At 37.9% G+C, this 20,094-nt stretch overlaps 1 protein-coding gene across 2 annotated transcripts in view; it reads right to left on the minus strand.

Annotated features, from left to right (window-relative positions):
* The window catches only part of SHPRH (SNF2 histone linker PHD RING helicase), a 73,471-nt gene that overhangs the window by 41,982 nt on the left and 11,395 nt on the right, over nt 1–20,094 (minus strand). For both annotated transcript variants that reach the window (XM_053663431.1, XM_053663432.1), the window contains exons 4-14: nt 19,637–19,855; nt 17,143–17,221; nt 16,177–16,327; nt 14,952–15,057; nt 14,070–14,326; nt 11,976–12,629; nt 10,459–10,710; nt 9,321–9,399; nt 4,775–4,938; nt 4,413–4,669; nt 3,777–3,898 (exon numbers count right to left, since the gene is read on the minus strand). In XM_053663431.1, coding sequence (XP_053519406.1) covers nt 3,777–3,898; nt 4,413–4,669; nt 4,775–4,938; nt 9,321–9,399; nt 10,459–10,710; nt 11,976–12,629; nt 14,070–14,326; nt 14,952–15,057; nt 16,177–16,327; nt 17,143–17,221; nt 19,637–19,855 — 2,340 coding nt within the window. The remainder of the gene's footprint in view (nt 1–3,776; nt 3,899–4,412; nt 4,670–4,774; nt 4,939–9,320; nt 9,400–10,458; nt 10,711–11,975; nt 12,630–14,069; nt 14,327–14,951; nt 15,058–16,176; nt 16,328–17,142; nt 17,222–19,636; nt 19,856–20,094) is intronic.

Below are 20,094 nucleotides of genomic sequence, written 5' to 3' on the forward strand. Positions count from 1 at the left end.
CAGTTAAGTTAAATTTCAGGGTCCATGAGGAAAGTTCTATCGGCGCTCAGCCGTGGTCACATGCTCATGTCTGCTTTTGCACGGCAACAGCAGAGCTGACGAGCCACCACTGGGCTGTGGCCCGCAGAGCCTGAAGTATTTGTTATCTAGTTCTTCCGGAAAGATTTTCACGACACCTCAATGGAAGGAGAGGTGAAACATTTTTAATGGCATGAGTAATGAAACCTATCTTACTTGCTGCCTAGGGAAAAACTTTAATCTTTATAAATACAATTGAAGTAAAAATCTAAAAGTGGCAGAATCATGAAATACAAAATAAGGCACAGAAATGTTCTAGTTTTAGTTTATTGGGAACAAAAGCCTTTATGTTCTGTTCCTTCAGAGCCACCATGACTTTTCTCTGTATATACAGCTTCATAAATTTTGTTGCTGGTTCTCTCTCTTTTGCTATGCTGATTATATATAAAAATATTTTTATTGTAAAATACACATAACATAAAATTTACCATTTCAACCATTTTTAAATGTGCAGTTCAGCGGCATCAAGCAGTCACACTGCTGTGCAAATGTGTGCTTTTACACCACTGCTCTACACTGGGTTCTACCAGTTACCGAGCACAAAGCTTCCTAAAGCACGTTTTTCATCCGATGTTATTGCCATCCGATTTTGATTCATTTTGATAAAAAAGATTAGATTCTCACAATAAAATCTCATTATAATATAGGAGTAACACTCAATTATCATCCCATAACGAGCCCTCTTTTTTAGTTTTGAAGATTTTTGTGAAGCTCTTCAAAAGACTTACGCATTCTCTTGGTATTTATGCTATCACTTACAGAGAAAAATTCATTTGAAAATGTTTCCTTATAATTACTATGCCTTTTAAAGGAGGTATAATGACTAAAATATAATGTAAGCAGTTGAATTTGAATTATTCAGTATAATGTCTATTTTTTATGCTTATTGAAAAAAGACATGCTTTCTTGGGAAAACACAAAAATATGCATATTTTATAAGTTATATAAGCTTCAGTCAAACTGGGACATACCCACTCCTTGCCACTTGATGGCAGTGACATTTTCCAGTAAACAAACTTTATTGCGTTTGATATTGCCGATCTAATTTTCTCCAAAACACAGGGGCAGTAAATATATTATACAAAGTTATAACAATACTATGTTTTTAACATAATCAGTGAGGACTTAGAAAAAATGTACATTGTTTTAACATAGTACTGTGAAGTTAAGCAATGGAAACTAAAAGCAGTAAATTCACCACAGTTAGGTTTATGATTACAATTAAGAATGGACATACCCTTTACCAATGGGCTTTCTGGTAGAAATTCCTATTGACAGAAGCACAGTGGGAGTGCACTGGAAAACATCTGAATGACAGCGATGCCCCCCCCCCCCACCGTGGGGCTGCACCACGGCAGGCATGCTGCCCCACAGGAGCCGCCTCCATGGTGACCTCGCTGGGGTGGGACCGTGTTTGGAAATGATTGGGGAAAACCCTTTCCCCCAACTTATGTCATGTGAAACCACCGCACACAAAACAGAGACAATAAATCTGACCAGACTAGACCAACAGGACAAGTGAAAAAACTCATTAACTGTCTAAATTTCGGAGTAATAACAATGTAGAATAAAATCAGAAATGCAGTTTTAGAATCAAAAGGAGAAATGTGAAATTATTTTTATTATTGTGACACCCTACAAGTGGTACATTACTCCATTTCATAAGTTTTGATGGTGAGTTTTAACCTACTATAGATAGCATAATATTGAAGTTTATAAATGTGGCTTTGCTGAAGAAGCAGACATATTATAATAAAAACATTAAATATTTGATCTGAAATCCAAAGATCCAGGGCAAATTCTCTGCCATTTATTAGCTATAATCTTAGAAAGCAACTAAGCCTTCTTAAAAACTGAATTCCAGTTTTTTTATACAAAATGAGGACAATAATATCTCAATCACTAGTGAATTATGAGGATAAACTGGAATATATATGTGAAAGTATTATAAATAATATAAAATGTATGTAGTAATATGATCACTTCTCAGATATGATGCTGGATTTAACTACCTAAATATTTTAAATAGTATATTATTCATGTATCTTGAAGACCAAGCACACATATTCTTTCTCTGCAGTAGTCAAGTATTCTGTAAATTTTCATCATAATTATTCCACTCCATTAATTTGGAGTTGTGACACACTGGTATTAAATATGAGATATAATTTCCCAATTTATGCCTGAGTATTTCCAAGTCAAAATAATTTAAAAAGTTTAATTAAAAAATAATTCCTACTAAAGTTTCTTTACTTAGCTGTTCACTTTGGCTTATGAAGCACAGACCATGTTAGCCTGCAGACCAGAATGCTCCCGAGTCTCACGTATGGTCGGCAGGCGAGAGGGCAGCGATGACGACAGGGGCGAGGAAGAGTTACTAGAGCAAACCCAAGCTTGCCGACACTGCTGGCTAAACTGCAGGTTGCCAAGGGGGTGTCTTAAGGGACAATTCGCTCACAAAAGTACATGTGTTAAATTTAAACAATTTGTCAAATTTATATAACAATATGCCCTTTTCTCCTATTATTAGTTATTAATACAATTTGCATTGTGAGCCAGTGGTAAGAATTTGAGGTCACCCTGCACTCCTACTTTACGTCTATGTTTCTATCATGTTTTCAATGGGCATCCATACTTCTAAGAACAACACTTCAAGGCACATGAGATTACCTACTTTACTGCTAAGGAAACAGATTCAGAAACCTTGAATAAGATACTCAAGTTCAGCCCTGGCTGGTGTAGCTCAGTGGACTGAGCGCAGGCCTGTGAACCACAGGATCACGGTTTGATTCCCAGTCAGGGCACATGTCTGGGTTGCAGGCCAGTTCCCAGCAGGGGACACACAAGAGGCAACCATACATTAATAAATAAAACCATACGAAGATAAATAAAAATCTTAAAAAAAAATACTCAAGTTCACAGGACTACAACTACAGCAAACAAGAAGCTTCATCTTTTTAATTTTTCACTAGAGCTACTTCTTCTCAGCATCCCTGAGTCTTTCTAATGCTGCCCAAGTATCCAGGATTATAAGAAACACTTTCTAGTTCTAGTTCTTTTATGCTTAAGAGTTAGAAACTAAAGTCATGCCACTCCATTTAAGGTGACTTAGAATATTTCCTTAGATTCCACAAAAACACATTTTTTTTCTGGGCAACTGATTTCTTTAAAGCCTTATTACACAAATGAGAATAATGGTAAGTTTTTTCCATGACTGTGTACCCTAATAGACCAGTGGATTAACAATCTTTGTGGGAAAGTTAAAGGGCACTGAACTTTATCATAAAATGTCTTTCCAGCTCAAATGTCTCTCTGGGTCTAAAATTATAATCATAAGCTATTTTAGTTTTTCTAAGAAATGCAGACATACAGAAGCATTTGCAGATCCTAAATTATCACAGTGCTTAAAATTATATATTATTTCACCTTATAAATACTTATGCAACCTAAAGGACTATATTCTACTTATTTTTAGAGAGGAGAAGAAAGCCCCTAAGAGTCACTATGGTTTATTTTAAAGGCTACAAAGCTGTACAATCTCTTATTGAATTAGAAATGCAGTGACAGATTGAAGCAGTTGTTGAAGACAGCACTCGATGATTCATTACAGCTGCAAAAGCAACGCTTGAGTGTGAACAGTCAGAAATGTTATGTTATTAGGCAGAAGAATCAGAGACAACAAAGCAACCACCTTCTACCTTTAATGATGTGGATGCCCGCCAGGCCATTGAGAGCACAGACTAGTTGCCGATGCGCCTCCTCACACTCGGTCGCACATTTCTTCTGCAGGGACGTGAGAAGCTCTTCCATCGTCATGGTGCTGAAAGGAGAGGCAGGGTGTTCGGAACTAGAGAGAAAATGTGGAGTGACAGGAGTATATCACATGAGACCATCAGACTCTTAGAGTCTCTGTGGCACCTTCGGCATCGTTCTCTTCACCTCCACTCTTACCAAAATCACTTTGAACTCAATGACAGTCATCCTCTTATGTGTGGGGATACATTCCCAGACCCTAAGCAGATGCCTGAAACCATGGACCGTACTCAACCCTGTAAGCCAAAATACATAAGAACAAAAGCCTTTCGCATCTGGAATGAAGAAAAAAAAAATCAAAACAAAACTCTATGGAAGTACAAATTTGAAAAAAAAGTTCAAAACCATCAAAATAATTTTGATGTGATTCTCTTTCACAAGCGGGATTCTATACCACAGACAAACCACCACACTGACTGCTAAAAATAACTGAAAACTCAGGGACAAGGCTGTGAAACTTGCTTAAATATCATCTATCACTACTATACTCAGTTGCGGCAGAAAGAAAGGGATAGTAAAACCTCTTCTGGAGTGGCAGGAACTCCCCACGAACGGCCTGTGGGTGGCAGCAGGCCTGTCTGAGCCTCAGCAGCGGGTACAGGATGGAGGTGACAGTCCTTCTGTCCAGGCTACTGAGCTTCAGGGCCCAGTCGGAAATCTTCCTGAGTTTGATGACCGCGTCCTGGCAGCACACCTCATGCTGCCGGTGATAGAAATGTCTCTCCACTGGAGAAAAGTGGAGCCAGTGGGTTTCTTCTGTCTGAGGAGGTATCTGAATCTGTAGACAGAAAAAAAAATAGGTTTCACCTGGAAATTTAACTGTCCATCCCATCTCCTCTTTTTTCATTTGAATACCACTGATCCATACAAACAGCGTACTGACTTGGTCAATCACATCTTTCTTCGCAGACCTCCACAGAATCTTGGCAATGAAACTGTAGAGGGCCTGAGGCTTCTTCTTGCAGTAAGGGCGATACAGAAGTCGAACCCACCAGTGTCTAACACAGAAAGGTTCAACACCAAGAAAGACCACTAATCCAAAAAGATCTGAAACATAAGGAAAGAAAGTACATTGAAGAATAACTTCTGTACTTCTTTGTGACTATTCTGAATAGCCACTTGCACAGACATTTCCTAGCACATAGTACTTTCCATGAACTAACGTGTAGATTATGCAGGCTCCTGAATCTGAAAGTCAATTCCAATTAAATTTACATTTGCTAAGGATTTATTTTGCTATGCATTTTGTGCTAGGAGCTACTTTTAAACATATGTATATATGTATGTGTGTATGTGTGTGTATCATACACTAAAATTTACAGATATAACGTCTGCTGGATCAGAAAAAAGATAATTACAAAGGTGGCATGGAAATATTCTCTGATCTAATAATCTTCAAATTCTTTGATCTAATAATCCCATTCCTAGGAAATATAAGCTAATAAAATGACAAAAGATACAGATGAGATACACCTACACAGTGATAGTTATAGTAACAATATCTCGAATAAAAATCACTGGAATAAAGAAATGATTAAATAAATTATGATCTCCCTCTCCATACTATAGATTCCCCCAAGCCCCAATCCAGCAGGTCTTATGTTTATTAGTTTCAGAGCACGGTATTTCTTATGTATTTCTTATTAACCACTGGATATTATATTGCCTCCTTTTGCCCATTTAACATTATAGTCTCCACAGTTTTTCAGATACCCATAATGAATTTTTAAACATGGAAAACAGCTTAGGATACATTAAGTAAAAAAATTAGATAAATGGAATGGAGACTTATGCATGCAGTATAAATGCAAATACCCGAACATTTAAAAGACTGGAACAGTGGTTATGCCATCAAATGAAGACTGTAGCTAAGTATAACTTTCTTAATATTTTTCTGTATTATTAAGTATGTTCATAATTGGCATATATTCTCTTTTAGAAGCCATACAAAAATGACCAACAAGTATTTAGGTTGAATTCAATTACTCTGATGGATTTAAATTACTCTGATGGTTCCTGAGACTTAGTAATATCTGAAAAAAGCCATTGCCTAGATGCAGGTATACACAGATCTACATTTCTTGCTCAAATCAATAGAACTGCCTATGTATACCTCTTCTTTGAGGTCCCAAAGATACCTCAAACTCAACCCGCCAAAATCAAATCCATTATCTTTTCCCCCAAACATGTGTCTCTTCTAGTGCTATTCACTGGTGACTATTTCCACTATCTTCAGATTTATGCAAGTCAGAAACTTCAGCATTTCCTGATCTATCACAAAGTCTTGTTTGTTTTTCCTTATCCACTTTGTTTTATTTCCTCGAGGCAGCCTGGTCCAAATCCAAAATGCCAGCACTACTTGCTTAGATTACTTATTGTAGCCAGTGGATTGCAGCATCCTATCCATGGTGCCCACTTGTAAACTGTTCTCCACACTGCAACTAGTGATCTTTTGAACTATAAGTCTAACCATCAGATGATCCCTAACCACTTTGTTTAAAATCTTTCCGTAACTCCTACTGTTCTTAAGAAAATAAATTCGTACAATTCTTTATCATGACCTGTAACACCCTCCACGGTCCAATGTGTGATTCAATCTCTCAACCTACGATGCTTTCCCAGCTGTTTGTACCCCGGCCACACCGATGCTCTCCTGGTCTCTACCTGCCATATGATCTTTAGATGTTCTGTTTCCTCTACGTAGAGAATTATTCCCCACTCTACCTTGCTCACGTGACTGGTTCAGATATTTGTGCAGTTTTCACCTCCTTCTGCATCCCTTTTATGTGATGTCATGGAAACAGATGTCTCTTTTGGAAACTGTTATAGTTAGAATTATTTGTTTATCTCATGTATGAAAGTTATCTTGATTGCAATCTTATCTTTGTCTAGGTAGTTAATAAATACATCTTCTCCCCTAAACTGTAGGCTTAATAATGTCAGGGACCTTGTCAATTTTTTTGTACATTATTATATCTCAAAAAACAATACATGAAGGAATAAACCATAAAGTACCTTAGTTATAGTATACATTTTTAAGAAAACTAAAATAAATGAACAGATAAATGAAAAATAAGAATAACAGAAGCAGCCACAGAAGCAGCTACATCATTGAATATTTATTATTTACCAGGAACTGTGTGCTAAATGCTTTGCAAACTGTGCTAATATTAATCTTTAAAACACCTATTTTACAAATAAGAATTTGGATAATTAGGCAATTTGTCTATGGACATACAACTAATGTGTCAGGATGTGAACCTAGGTTCGTGTATCTCCCCATGCCAAAACTCGGTATGAAACTATACAAACAAGCATATTATATGGACACGGGGTGTGGCGGGTGGGCAGGCAGCAGTGATCTTGCTTGTTTTGTTTGACTTTCCAAGGGTAGTCTGACCTTCTATCAGCTCGCCTGTAGAAACAGACAAAAGGCCTGGCAAATTATAGAATGAAAATACCCTAGCCTCATTTGCTTGCTCAATATGTGGCCAATCTGGAAGTCACAAGACCTCTGGGTTATTGCTACATAATATACTATCAAATCTATTTATCTCTATCAATCTAACACACTGGTTCTCAACTGAGGTGAAGGTAGAGGGGTGAAATTTTGCCCTGCAGGCGATATTTGGCAGCGTTTGAAGCCATTTGTGGGTGTCGCAATTGCAGGAGTGCAACCACCTTCTGGCTGGTAGAAGCTAAATATCCTAAAATGCACAGGACAGTTGCCAAAACAAACAAACAAACAAACAAACAAACAAACAAACAAACAAACAAAAAACCCTATCTGGCCCAAAATGTCAAAGGGGCCCAGGATGAAAAAATGCTGGTCTAACACAAAGAGAAAACAAATGCTACTTTCACTTCCAAATACAACACAGTAATTCACAGCGGCTACCCCTCCCACTGCTCCAAAACCACAAAAGAACAGACATACCACAAGAGTCAGAGTGTTAAAGACATCAGAGAGCTATGGGAGCAAAGAGGAAATACAAGCTAAGCTCTTTTTTTAGGTAAGGTGGGCAGGGTAGAGAAACTTTTAGAGGTGATTATCTTGATCGTGGAAATAGATTCAGGTGTATACACGTATGTTTAAGGTTTCTAAATTTTACATTTAAGTATTTACAGTTTTATCATATATCACTTATAACTTAATAAGCTGGTTTTAAAAACATTACTCAAGAATTTGCTGATTGGTGACATGTGCCCAAAGCACCTGCTGACACCTCACATATCCAAAATAACCTCCAGAGAACGAGGAATTGTTGCTCACATTCTTTCCAAAAATTAAGATTAGAAAAAAATAGCCATTTTCTCTTTTCTGTACCATCTAAGCTAACTTCTAAGCTGAATGAGATCTTAGTAACACCCAAAAATCTGCAATTTGAGCAGTTTCCAAACATAACAGCAGACCACTAAACCCGGACTTTTAATTTACCCTGATATTATATGTATTTTATGTAAGTTACCAAAATTATTCAGATATTTAAGTATGTACTTATAAAGCCTCCCTAGGTAACCTTTTCCTTCCTAAAAATAATTGTCAAAAAATATACTGTTTCTCAGGTCAGAGCAGTGGATGTTGATATTTTTATTCTAGCAGAGCGGTAAGTTTCCCGATGAATACAATAAATACACCAAAGCTTAAATTTTCAGGAAGATAATTTCTGAGGATGGATATTTGCCACAGTACTCCAAGAATATTTATATTTTATAATTTAACTACATTTTAATGACAGTTTAGGAAACTTCTTATATAAAACATTTAAACTTTTAGTTTTAAATATTCACGACTTGAATAAATCTTCTAAAAATTCAAGGTCTACTCTTTGTAAAAGTAAATTATGTGAATGAGATTATGTGGAAACATGAGTTGCAGTGTATGTGTGGGAGGGAGGGCGAACTAGACGATCCAGATGTTTAAGGAGAGGAACAGCTGAAGGAATAATGGTATAACTATAGGGTATGATATTATCCAGCTATTAATATTTTACAACTTTTACAATTAATAAAATAATAGCCCACTATTTGTGGATTCAGACAATGAACATTATGACCCTATTTTCATAGATACAGCCAATCAAAACTGAATCCCCCCGCCCGCTCTCGTCAGGGTCTTTGTGTTTTCTACCCACCGCTGGGGAACTCTGAGTTCCGCTCAGACCTGTGTCTGCACTGTTGAGGCAGCATAGTAGCTGTTCAACTTAGGACAGTGGAACTTCTCACTATATGTCTGTCCTCATGTCTGCAAACAAAATCACCCAATTCCATGTAAAAAGGTACATGCTTGAAAGTACTAGGAATAAAGAATAGATACATATTTCATCACTTCAGTAAGGATTTTGGCAAGGGTTAAACACAACTATACTTTTTCTTAAAAAAACTAAGCTTCTCAAACGCACGCCACGTGTGAGGAACCCATACGTTACCCTCCAGTCCTCTCTGTACCGGAGTGCCGCTGATGCACCAGCGATTGATCCCGCTCAAGCGCTGAGCCATTTCTGCAGCCTGATGACACAAAGACATGGAATAAAAAAGAAAAAAAAAGAAAAACTGCAGAAGTCAGGAACGTTTACTCATGAAAGCAGCCCATGGAAAGCTACGCTTCAGGTCAGGCACACTAGTTCTCATTCAGCAGTTTTCACACTCAGTGTTAACTGCCCTATTCCACAGGCCAACGTACAGCAGAGCATTTCCCATTAGGTGCTGTGTGCCCCCCAAGAAAGGAAGGGGAGTTCAAGTATATGCAGAATGAAAAGGCTCCCTGAACGACTGACACATTCACACCCCTTCAGATGTGAACCACTGTAAAAGCAGATGTGACTCAAAAATTTAGGACAGGTTACGGACTGGCCAAAGGAGACAGAATGAAGACAAGTACGACAAGGGCTGAGTCAAAATTCTACCTTCTAAGGTAGCATTATCATTATCATCTAGTCTCTTTGATAAAAACTGCCAAAGTCAGGCCCTGGCTGGTGTAGCTCAGTGGATTGAGCACAGGCTTGCAAACCAAAGCATCGCTGGTTTGATTCCCAGTCAGGGCACATGCCTGGGTTGCAGGCCATATTCCCAGTATGGGGTGTGCTAGAGGCAACCACATATTGATGTTTTACTCCCTTTCTTTCTCCCTCCCTTCCCCATCTCTCTAAAATAAGTAAATAAAGTCTTTAAAAAAACTGAAAAAAAAAAAAAAAAAACCACCAAAAAAAAAACCCCTGCCAAAGTCAACTTTGGCACAAAGCTATCAAAGACTATGTGATGCTTACCAAAGCCCCCAAGTACAGTTTTACTGTGATCTTCATCACACATAAATTGCTGTCTTATTCAAATATGTATCAGCATTGCGTACAGAGCAATACTTCACAAGGTACCAAAATAATTCCTGAGGGTTGTGCAATTCACAGCATAAGAGAAAAGCGAATGCAAGAGTATTTAACAACAAACTTTGGCAATAGCAACACTGTGGGCTAAGTGCGCTGAAATTATTACATTTTCTATGGACAGCTTCTCCCAGCCCCTTCCCCCTTGTCTCTTCCCCAGTCTCTAAAGATTCTGCAGAAATCTCACCTTTACAGCAGGACACTCAACCATCTGAGCTTCGTCGAGGCAGATCCTCCACCACTCCACAGCTACCAGGGGGCTGGGGATGGCCATGTAGCGCTTCTGGTTCCGTAAGCGACGCCCGTCCTCACTGTTGCTGTGCGGGATATCCACGTAATTGAGCTCTGACCGAAGGACATCGTAGGTGATGATAACTATATCCTGTTCTGCCAAAAAATGAGGCTGTAAAAAGCCATCTTTCTTCACTCCTTGATATACCTAGGGAATAATCAGCAGACACAGATAGTTAACTGCGGAAGGGCTCTCAACGATAACTGAAATAGTCATTCACTTACACCCTCACCGAGCCTTCTCTCCTTGTCTAGGAACAAAGGTGCTTTGAGATGTATTCCATTCCTGTCTAGAGCAAAGACATGCTTTCGTGTGGAAGACTAATAACAGAAGCAATGTAAAAGGAACTGTAAAAGAAGTAAATGTGACAGCCTCACAGTGGAAGGACCAGTTTTATGGCTGAGACGGTAAATACGGAGAGGAGTTACAATTTGAGGTGGATCTTGAAGAACACTTCAGAGTTCTCAAGGGGAAGAATAGGGGAAGAAGACATGACATGTAGGTAGGTAGGCAGATGGAATCAATCAACAGCATGTATGAAAGCACAGGGGCATGAAAAACCAGGGGAGTAAGAGACCTATTATCCACTGAACCTTTTATGTCTCAGACACTGTGCTAAGCTTTAGCTATCTTTGACAACAGTCCTGTTAGGGGTTTTACTATTCCCATCCCACACGTAAGAAACAGGAAGTGACTTGCCCACAACTGGCAGAGCCAAGATTCAAACTAAGGTCTGTTTACCCCACAGGAGAGAGCTCCTGAATGGCAAAGATGGTGTTTTGCTTACTACTGCATTCTGTCTCCATGCCTATGATAGAGGCTGAAACATACAAAACCTGCAATGTCTCAATGGAAGGAAGCAAAGAAGACCTGAGTGTAGAACACTAATAAATGTAAACAATAACACCGAATGACCATATACCACACGTGCCAGCACTTAATAAATAATTTAATCTTCACAGTAAGTCCGTGAGGGATACTGTTTTCAGAACTTAGCACAAAACAGGTGCTCAATAAATGTTTGTTGAAAAAAGTAAATTCTTATTTTACAGATGAGGTAACTGAGGCTTCAGGGGATGATTCTGGAGCCAAGAGATGGTGTATCAGACAAGTCGTTACTATCACAGAATGCTGTTTTTGAACTGCATTTCTCTCTGAATATAAATGCTCAAAGACTTTTTCATTTACATGATAAAAAATTTTTCAAAAGCTTTCATATCTTCCTGCTCAAGTACTTAGATATCAGAAAAGTCTATTGTTCTATTTCATATTCTCAACTTCCCCTTCAAGTTCTGATTTAATATTATCACATTAACTTCTGGAATGGACACTGATGAGACAAATATAAAACTACCCTAAAGTAGCAAACATTTACATTTTCCTACTCCTTTAAAGAGCCCAAACAGCCTTACCAAGACTCGAAGGGATGAGGACCTCACGTGCCTGTTGACCTCGTCCACCCACTGATGGCAGATGGAACTGGGCGAGATGATCAGAGTTGCTCTTGTCGACACCGGCTCCATTGCAACCAGGCAGTGGGGGCAGTAGAAAGGCTTAATCTTCAAGTTCTTCTCTTCATAATTCACACACTCTGCGTGTTGCCACAGGTGACAGTTCAGGCACTGGACACGAGGCTTACGGTCCACGTGGTCAAGTTCACCACATATACACTCAAAGCGATAATCAGACGAATTATAGACACTCATGACATTAGAATGTGCTGCGTCACCGCCTGCAGGGTTGAGAGGTTCAGCTTGGTCCTCTGTTGCACGTTCTTGCTGGACTTCAAGGTCACATGTGCTTTTGGTAACATCAGTAATTCCAGAGTCACTGGTAGCTGGACCACGGTCTTGTGAACTGAGATCCATGCCGGGCGGACCTTTCCCCTTCTTTGTGGATGAAACAAGCTTTTTCTTCACCTTACTACGATGTCTCCTGGGCTTGTCGTAGTAATAGTAGGGGTCATCATCATCATCAGAGGTGTTGGACGGCAAGTACTCAGAGTCCGTGTCCTTGCCCACTGACTTCCTGGGTTCTTTCTGGATTTTCCTTGGACTCCATACTGCCTACGGAAACCATTAGTTAATCAAGTTATTTCAACAAGGTACAGGTCTGAAGTTAAATTCCCAACTTCATCTACGTGCTTTACATAAAAATCCTGCTCCTCTGTCCTGGGGAGAACGACTCCTGATCAGTGGCTTTCAAAGTGCCCTCTCTGAGAACCCTCCCCACAGTCTACAGGTCAACGAGGAAAGGAAGGCCTACTGTTCTGAGTAAGTCAGATTTGGAGAAAACAAAAACGACAAAGATAAAGGGAGCTACTACTAAAAGGTCTTCACCTTTTCTAATTTATAGTCTGCCTAAAACAATAAAAAACTAGTAGTTTATAATACATAAACATGCAAACTAGGGCAATTATAAAAATACCAAGAACAAAAAGACAGCATTTGAAGAAAGGGAAAGTGAATTTACTGGTCACTGCATTTGGTGAATAAAGCCAGTCTTTCCTTTCTACTGTGTCACCTCCTGCAATTACTTACTGAAGGACAATTCCGTGTGAGGCTGGGGATGCACACGTGAGGGACATACAGCTGCTGGTAGCAAAATGGTGTGTTGGAAAAGAGAGGGCAGTAAAAAGTGGGAGGATTCCATGGGAATGTGTAGGAGGGGGGTGTCACTGCAAGGAGCCGTGATTTGAAGGCAGGTGCCCGCGACAGCTTCCTAAAAGGGATGTCAGAGCCAAGGTGGAACAGAGGAGTTGGGATACTTCACGTGAAGTGAACAGTATCAGTGGAAGGAGACTGTCTTTTTTGGGTGACAGAAGAATTAGTAAAGGCACAGAAGTTCAATGCAGTCTTCTACCCCGGCTGAGGGAAAACCGTTGGAGACTCCCGGCTCAAGGAAATGATCCTTTTTATGTAGCATTCTTCACAGTAGCCAAGCTGGTAGCTCCACACTTGGACTTGCTGTCATTAGTCTTTCCTTAATTAATGTTTACAAATTTGTAACTATCTTCTTAAGAGCAAATTGAAATTAACTGCCAGAAAGAAGCAACTTTTTAACAAAAGGTAACAATTTTATAAGATGATGGATATGGAAAAAGTGAGGATTTATATAAAAGATTCAAAATGTATATAAAGAGCTATGTACATACAAGGTATCACTAACATTTTAAAAATATAAACTTTTATACTGCAGACAACAGCATAGAGAAGTTAAACTTCATAATGTGCTTAACCAACTAATTTTATAACTCAACCAATAAATATCTGAGTACCTGCTATCTGCCAAGCACTCTTCTCTGGGTTTCATGGTAACCAAAATAAAGTTTTCACTCCGACAGAACTTACATTCAGGAAGTAGAGAACATAAGCGGTAGCCCTGGGTGATGTTCCTACTGATTTGCTTTTTTACCTTCCGACTGTAAGAGCCTCACTGTCAATATGGGATCTGCCAACTCATGCTGTGAGGCCTCACACACAGCTACTTAATACCTGCTCGGTTACCTGCTTTTTTGTTTTATCGTGTATATCCTCTTCCTTGTAATTCTTCCCCAGTGTAAAAGTCCCAGAGAAACCATGGCCTTTGATCTGTTTCACAAGACCTTCAAAAATCAAACACTTCAGCATCCGCTTCAGAAGACTCCTGTTCCGCTGAACATCGTATCCATACATAGAACTGACATACTTATAGATGGAAAGGATGGAGACGCCTTTCTTTCCATTCATTTCTTTCACAGCGGTCAGGATCATCACACGTGTAGCTAAATGCAAAAGATAATCCTAACTCAGTCAAAATAATTAAAATGAAAAGAAAGTAAAACTCAGTTCATCTTACTGTACACTGAGGACCAAGTTAACAGAAAATAAATCAAAGATTTATTGAAGGTATGCTATCCATATACTGTCAATTTGAAGACTATGTAATACAAATTTATCTTAACACATTAAGAAATAAATTTCTGCAATGAAAATAACTTAAGAATTATCCATGAATCTGTTAATTTTTCAAAGCAACTGTTCTTTAGGCTTATCAAACAAAACCTCTCAAAATTATTTATGTATACACTATTATTAATAAGGGAACATTCGCTTGCTAGCAGAAATTACAGTAGCTATGCTTGAGAAACAGAGTCTGGTTTAAATTTTAGCTAAAGAAATTTAAATATAATTGTAAGCAAAAACTACTTAGACCAAGTCAAATAAAAACAACTTTACTTTTGTTAAGATACTACGATGTGTAATTGAACCCATTTACACCAAGTATAAACAACTATATAAAAACAATTACTTATAACAATTACAAGATATCTATCTATCTAAAGATGATAAGAACTACAACCAAGAACACTGTAAAAAGATATTTTCTTTAAGAGACTTCATACTTACGGGGGCACTGAACTTTTCCTTTTGGTTCAATATCCATATTTTGAGTGTCTGTGTTTTTTACTTGTCCTCCAGAATGTGATGGAATGAAATAATTCACCACTTTTCCCTGATAAACGACATTCAGTAGTCACACAGTGTTTTGCTTTCAGTATTCTGAGTTGCTTATTAAAGTTAACCTTCCTTCTATTAAGAAGAAGCCAAAGAGTTGTAAAAAGTTACAAAAAAAAGGGTCTAAATATTTTATTCATACATACAAAATTTATTTTTTATTTCAGGGCTTATAGCTAGCTATCACTTTTTTAAACTGTGCATATTATCTTAAGTTATCTAAATGTTAAGTGCGGACTTCTGCAATTAATTTTTTAAGGCTTATTTAAATAAAGAATTAGCCCACTGAATTTATAATAATGCTAAAAATAACTTAGAATAGAAGCAAATGCCAGAAAGAAGTCACTGGCAGTTACAACTGTATGCTCCAACTCATTTTCTCTACAAAGAAAATAGACCTTTTCTATTATCTTCTCAAATCTGAAAAGCTGACTTCGAAAACTTGACCCTATCAGAAGACAATACAATCACTAAGGTTTTGTGGGCATGGTGAACCTTACAGGTAATTACAGTTATACGCTTAATTAGTAGCTCAATTTCAGGATATTTAATTTTGGATTTTAGATTTCATTATGAAAAAATATGAACTCTATTTCCTCCGTGGAATGTTTTTAAACTCAAAAATTTATACTTTGACACACATGTGTATTTTGGAACAAGGATTTAAAGAGTTTATTTCATCTAGCACTCTAATTACTAAGCTACACATGTTGTAAACAAAGTTCTAATTATTATATTCTTGATTTTACATATCTGAGATTTGTACAAATTTTAAAAAATAGTTCTCAAAAGTATTTAGTGGTAATATGGAGACTTGTGGTAGTGACAGAATATTTATGTAACAGTATTTTCTTAAGGGAGCTTCTGTGGCAACTGAAAGGAAGCTTCTTAAATGACAGAACACCCCCCTTCCCAGTCAGCTAACATCACTTAAAAAAACCCTGCCAGGTCACGAACATCCCATTCTCTGTGCCCACCTAAAGTTAACTAACTACTAATATGTGCTTTGTTGCAGCATAAATTGTAAGTGCTGACTTAAGCGCCAAGCAAACGTTCAACACACAATGAGTTATGGGAACACACGTCCCTTCTCTCCCAAGCCCCACAGCACTCCTACCTCAGGAACAGTCAGAGCATCTTGTTTGACGTCTTGTCGAGTGTGTGTCAGGATCAGAGCCAACACCTCCACTGTCTTTCCAAGACCCATCTCATCTGCCAAGATTCCACCAAACAACTGTGGCCCAGCATTTGGGTACTCACGGATAATGCTAAGAGAAGAAAACAAGAAAAATACATCACAGGACTACAAATAAAAATACTGTTCTTAAGGAGAAGTGGAAAAAATGCATGAAGTCTAACTTTTAAAACTACGTTTTAGGGTGAAACAATTCAAATCCCTATTTCATGAATGTAAGAACTGCGATAATCCAAACACTGCCTGAGCAGACGACTGAGTCTGCAGACACAAGAGCAGCCATCATTTTCTCTTCCAAACAGAAGGTGGCATGCCTGCCTTCTTTCTATAACCTTTATGAATCTGGGAATAAAAAAATAAGACAGGCAATAACTACTGATTCACTAATCATGTTTAGTGATTCCTAAAACTCTTTTATAATAGGCACTGAAAAATTTAATGAAAAATATAAAAACTAACCCATAAGATGACTTTTTATTTAGAATTATAATCTATTTATGTATCAATAACCAAACATCTTGTCTCTTATATAACATTCATTTACTGAAAAATGACAAGTATTATTAATTCTATAGCTATCCTACCTATAAAAATGTCTAATAAGATTTTTAACTTAGTATTCCTTCTTGTGGCACTGCCTAGGCTAGAGACCTATATGACCAAACTCATCTAGATTTTCGTAATATTCATTCATTCATTTATTAGAGAGAGGGGACGAGAGGGAGAGAAACATCAACGTGTGGTCGACTCTTATGTGTCCTGCCCTGCAACCTAGGCATGTGCCCTGACTGGCAATTGAACCTTCGGTTTACAGGCTGGTGCTCAATGCACTGAGCCCCACCAGCCAGGGTCATAGTATTTTACCAAACACACAAAGTTTGGCCATACCAGCCTGTGTATGGATTATAGTAGAGTTTCAAACCCTCAGATGTAATGATCTCTCGCCAGAGGAAGTGCAGGCCGCTTTCTAAAAAAAAAGAAAGAAAAATATATAACCATAAAACAAGTTTTCTTTTCTTTTCTGCTAGATCATGATATTAAAGTAAAAATAAGTTAACAGACACTATAGCCTGGTAAGCCACATACACCTGGGGAAAAGACTAGGTAGGATCTTTTTTACTTTCTTCAGATATTATTCTTTAGTTTCTTTTGCTTTGGGCACAAATATTTTCAATATAAGCAAGTGATAAGACAGAAAAACAAAGTATAGCAAGTAACAGAGGATTAACGATAGAAGAAAACTAGTATATGTAATCAACTCCTACCCAACAAAGGAAAGCAGTGTATCTGTTATCAATCCTTCAAAAACTTGCCTAAAGTCTTTAACTCAACAGACCTATGCTACTAGGATAATCCATTAATGCACATCAGATCTAGCCTTTTGTACAGGCCTAAGAGTCAGAGGAAAGGCTTGGAAAAAGCACCTAAAACTGGAATACTGGTTTCAACCAGAATTTCCCACTATCCTCTCCTCAATATTTTAAGTTGTTTAAACCAAATGCCAAATAGGAAGTATGTCTCCACCAACCAGTGAAACACAAATGATTTTCTGTTGCCTTCATTAAGGATTAATAGATGAAATAGTACTATAGATACACAAGGTTTAAAAACAGAACAATGAAAAGATAAAAGCTTCAATTTATGGGAACCATAGGGTACAGAACTACTAAACAACACATGAGATTTAATCCACCAAATCCAGTCAGTGGACAAAAAAGAATGAATTACTTATACATGGAGCACGGGTGAACCTCAAAAACATTATGTGGAAAGCCAACTCTCCCTCCACCCCAGGGGTTCCATTCACTGCTTCAAAAGCAGGTAAAACTAGCTTATGGTGACAGCAGTGACCTCCTGACGGGGCTGAAGTATGAGACCTGACTGGTCCATGAGGGAACTTCTTAGGGTGTTAGAAATAGTTTGTCAGCGCTGCATAACATAAATATAAAAAGAAATAGGTAACCAATTTTAACAGTCTACTTTACTTAGCCCAATAGGACCAAAATATTATTTCAATATGTAATCAATACAAAAATTATTAATGAGATCATTGACACTTTTTTGTACTACTTGAAATCTGGTACCTTTTAAACTCAGACCACATAATTCGGACAGCTACATATCAAGTCTCCAGAGCCATGTGTGGCTAGTGGCTACTTTGGGCAAAATCTAGTTCTGTGTCTTAATTGGATTGCCAGTTACACAGACACATCGATTTGTCAAAACTTACCAAACTATGCCTTTAAGATCTGTGCATTTTTATGTAAGTTATACTTTAATAAAATTAATTAATAAAAAATGCTTTTATTTTGGAGAAAAAAAATAATCCAGTCTGTGGGACACTCTATAGAGCTAACAATTTTTTCAACACCAAGTTATAAGATAAAAAATAGAATGAGGAAGTGAGATAAAATCTAGGTATTAAAAGAAACTTGTGAGGCAGCAATTAATTCCAATGTACAAATGTTATTTGGGTTCAGATCTGAACAAGCTATAAGAGAGAGAGAGAGAGGGGCATGGAAGGATGGGAAGGGAGGAAGAGATTTGGGGTTATCAAGGAATTATTGGGTTTTAAAAGTCATCATTATACATATATCTTATATGTTTAAAAGAACCCTCATCTTTTACTGAAATAAACTGAAATATTAACAGATAAAATATGATCATTACTACCTCAAAATAATTCAAAGTACGGGAGGAGGAGAAATGGGAAGAAATAACATTGGCCATGAAGTTTAAACAAATGAAGTTTGTTGGATAAAAAAAATTATAAGCTGAAACTCATGGGATAAATAAGAGCTATTCATTGTTAACTAAAATAAATCTGTTATTTATTTTAGAGGAAGAATGAAAAATAGTCATGTAAAGATCTCACACTATGCCCATCCCTCTGGGTGACAAAGAAGCAACATTTATTCTGTTACTTACTTTGTATAGTAAATACAGTAAATGCACACCTAGGACAATGAGATTAGTCACAGGTCTCCCACTTTGGCAAATTTGCTCTGTCACTAATATTCACCATCAAATTGTGAATCCTGTTTCAAGTGATTTAGCAAGATTCCCATCTGATCCGATTCTAAAAGCAGTTCTTAGTTGTAAAGATGTAAAAAAATTGCTAGGTTTTTAAAAATTCTGATTAAGGAGGCCCTTACTTTGCCTGGAGAAACCAGCTCAAATATTTAAGAAGAGAACTCACAGATTTCTTTAGACTTCGAGTTTGAGGGATTTATCAGAAAATCATTTTGTTCACAGTAACACCCATTTTATCCTATCTTTTAAATATGATTTTTTCAACGATCAACTCCCTCTCCCCTGCCCTAACTATCTCTCACATAATCCCTCTGATCAATACGCCTTTCTTGAAACATCTTATACTTGCCACCAGCGGGAGCGCTTCTGAAATGCTCTTGTTGCAGCATCCAGTTGACAGCCTCTCTTTGGTAAGGTCGCAACACGGGAATCAACGCAGGGTGCTGGACGTCAGCTTGGACGGACTGTGTTTCCTGCTGGTGCGTTTGCTTCACAAAGTGGTAGAGCTCATCAATGTCCTGCCCCTCTGGCTCACTATCTGAATCTTCCTCATCCTCTTCCAGCGCATCTGTATATCCAACAACGAGGTACTCAGAACAACCTGATCCACCAATTGTAACTCCAAGGAATTCTTATTTCAAAAATATGCCTCATACTCTCTCAACTCTGGGGACTTCATCAGTATTTTGTGACTGCAGGACCCTACCCTTAATTCACTGATCAAAAATCTACCCATCTGGCCCTGGCTGATGTAGCTCGAGTGGATTGAGTGCTGGCTTGCAAACCAAAAATCTACCCATCCCTCAT

This window comes from Artibeus jamaicensis, unplaced genomic scaffold, assembly GCF_021234435.1.
Source record: "Artibeus jamaicensis isolate MK-2021 breed Jamaican fruit bat unplaced genomic scaffold, CSHL_Jam_final contig_3176, whole genome shotgun sequence".
Classification (NCBI taxonomy): Eukaryota; Metazoa; Chordata; class Mammalia; order Chiroptera; family Phyllostomidae; genus Artibeus; species Artibeus jamaicensis.